This window comes from Vespa crabro, chromosome 20 (genome assembly GCF_910589235.1).
Source record: "Vespa crabro chromosome 20, iyVesCrab1.2, whole genome shotgun sequence".
In the NCBI taxonomy this organism is placed as follows: Eukaryota; Metazoa; Arthropoda; class Insecta; order Hymenoptera; family Vespidae; genus Vespa; species Vespa crabro.
Window position 1 is genome coordinate 2549003 of NC_060974.1, and position 2500 is coordinate 2551502.

The window sequence follows — 2500 nt, forward strand, 5'->3', positions numbered from 1 at the left end:
CCAAACCAACTTTGAACTCAATTGAAACAATTTGCGCATTGTATGATTCATGAATTTTCTTTTTTTTTTTTGTTTTTTGTTTTTTTCTTTCTATTATAACGATAAAATCAGAAATAAGTTTCCAAATCTAATTGATTTTATTTCCGAGGCTACAAAGAATATATAGTATTTGTTTTTTTTTTTTTTTTTGGAGTGAAAATTATTCACTCTGTCACAAATGAAAGTGCACTGGAATTGTATAATGCCAATTTTAAAGTGTAAAACTAGAAATTATTTTGAGGTGTGCACAGTTAAGATTAAAATTAATACATGGTAACAAAGTAATTATATATCATTGATAGATTATATTTCTCATATTAATGGATATATGTATTGATCAATTTTAGAAACGGTAGTTGGGTACTATTGAGCAATTTACAATTAGCCTTGACTTGGCTTCCTCGATTAGAAAGTTTATTGAGATCGCCAATGTGTACCACCGATAAACAACCAACCACAAGAATTTGGTTGACCACGGAAGAATGTATTGGTTTTTATCCTGGTCTTGCGGGATTATGTTTAAAATTAGCTTACGAGCCACCAGAGGGTGTTAAAAGAAATCTAAGAAGATCATTTCAACAGCTTCAACAATTGGACGTTAATAAAATAAACGATAATATATCTGGTATGTTTTTATTATCGTGGCTACACTCGACCATTCAAGAACGACGTAAATTCGTTCCGCAAGCATGGATCAGATCGTACGAATGGAACGAAGCAGATTTGGGTGCGGCTTATACGTTGATCGTCGATAAAACGATTAAAATCAATCAAACCCAAAATTGGGAAACTGGTCAAGGATTGTTGGACGTTGCAGTTTACGGTGGAAGATTACAAGATGATTACGATATGCGCACCCTACGTGCTATTATTCGTGATGTTTGGTCGAAGGATATTTTTGAGGGTCGTCGTACTTTAGGAAACGTCATAAATATTCTCGATATATCGGAAAACGATCCATTGAAGATCGCGGAACGTTTAAACGACGAGGATTCGCCAAGGGAATATTTTGGTTTACCTGCGAATTCTCACAGAGCTTGGGAAAGAATAGCAGCGGAAATGGCCTTGGCTCTTCTCAAAGGTAAAAATCGTTTTTGTCGAAAGCTTAATCAAAAAGTAATAAAAAAGAAAACAAAAATAGATAAACAAAGTAAAGAAGAAACAGAACAAAACAGAACAAAAAAAAAAAAACACCATGATGTCCCCGACAAGAGGAATTCGTTTGTTTCAGGTATGACGATAAAAATATCGAGTGAGGATAGTCGAACTGGAACGAGATCGAAGAATACAATAGAAGAGGATTTAAAGGAAACGTTAGATAGACGTTTGATGAAATTTGAATCATCGTTGAAACCTATATCCCACGATAATGTGAAAGAGAGTCCAATGAAGCGTTTCTTCTCTGATGAAATTGAATTTACTCGGAATTTGTTAAACCGCGTAAGGCTCGATATAGATTTCATTGGAATCGAGAATGCAAAGGTTATTTTATATTATTTTTATGATCAATCTTTTCAAATTCAAATTACGTCATTGATCATATCACATTAATAATATCGATCGTGTTAGACTCCTAAACATTGGATGAACGATTGGGAATTTGGACCTAAGGATGTCGTAACATTTATTAATGGATTATTAACGAGATATCAGATATTGGAATCATCGTGCGATGTCACAAATACTTTTCCATTTCGTATTGATCTCTCTGGCCTTGGTAGGCCCGGGGCATTTTTAGCAGCTTTGAAACAACACACTGCACGTGAGATCAATCATCCGCTTGAGCATCTTCGACTTCGAGCAAATTGGATCGACGATCGTAAGACCGAACAACAATGGAAGGTATCGGTGATTATCGAGGGACTTCTTATTTCAGGTATATCAAAAGGGAAAAAAAAAAAAAAAAAAAAAGAAAAGAAAAGGAAATAATGAAGCCAACACATTATTTCCAACTGTCCGCATTTGTACATTTTGGAAGCTCTATCTGCAACATTTCTTGGTTCTTTTTTTTTTTTTTTTTTCATTTTTTATTGAAAATCATAATCAACTAACGATAACATCCTAATTATTTCGACCAATATCACTCTGTTTGAACGATCCCGATTGTACGCGAGTCGATTAATCCTTTGACTGCGAGCTGTTCTAAAGCTGAAGCGCATCGCGTGAACGGCATGCGATCCGTACGCATGATGAGACTAATAGTAAACGACCAAAGCTTTCGTTGGGCGCATATATGCGTCCACGGGTCTTCGCCGGACGCTTATATGCGCCCATAGCAGTCAAACGGTTAAAAAAAGCAAAGACGAATTGAAACTTTTGTTAATCAACAGGAGCTTTAATAAAAGACGGCAGTCTAATCGACGTAGATGCAAACGACGCACCGATCGCGGCCGCGCCAATTTGTCAAATCGCATTTTTACCAGAACGATATTCGTTCGATAAAAATGACGAAAGGAAGACG

General features: G+C 35.8%; 1 protein-coding gene across 1 annotated transcript in view; it reads left to right on the forward strand.

Annotated features, from left to right (window-relative positions):
• LOC124431080 (cytoplasmic dynein 2 heavy chain 1) overlaps positions 1-2500 on the forward strand; it is a 24672-nt gene that overhangs the window by 21599 nt on the left and 573 nt on the right. Inside the window, exons 43-46 of the mRNA XM_046978505.1 lie at positions 387-1120; positions 1271-1521; positions 1609-1915; positions 2370-2500. The exon at positions 2370-2500 is cut by the window's right edge and continues 573 nt beyond it. Of these exons, the coding sequence (XP_046834461.1) occupies positions 387-1120; positions 1271-1521; positions 1609-1915; positions 2370-2500 (1423 nt within the window). The remainder of the gene's footprint in view (positions 1-386; positions 1121-1270; positions 1522-1608; positions 1916-2369) is intronic.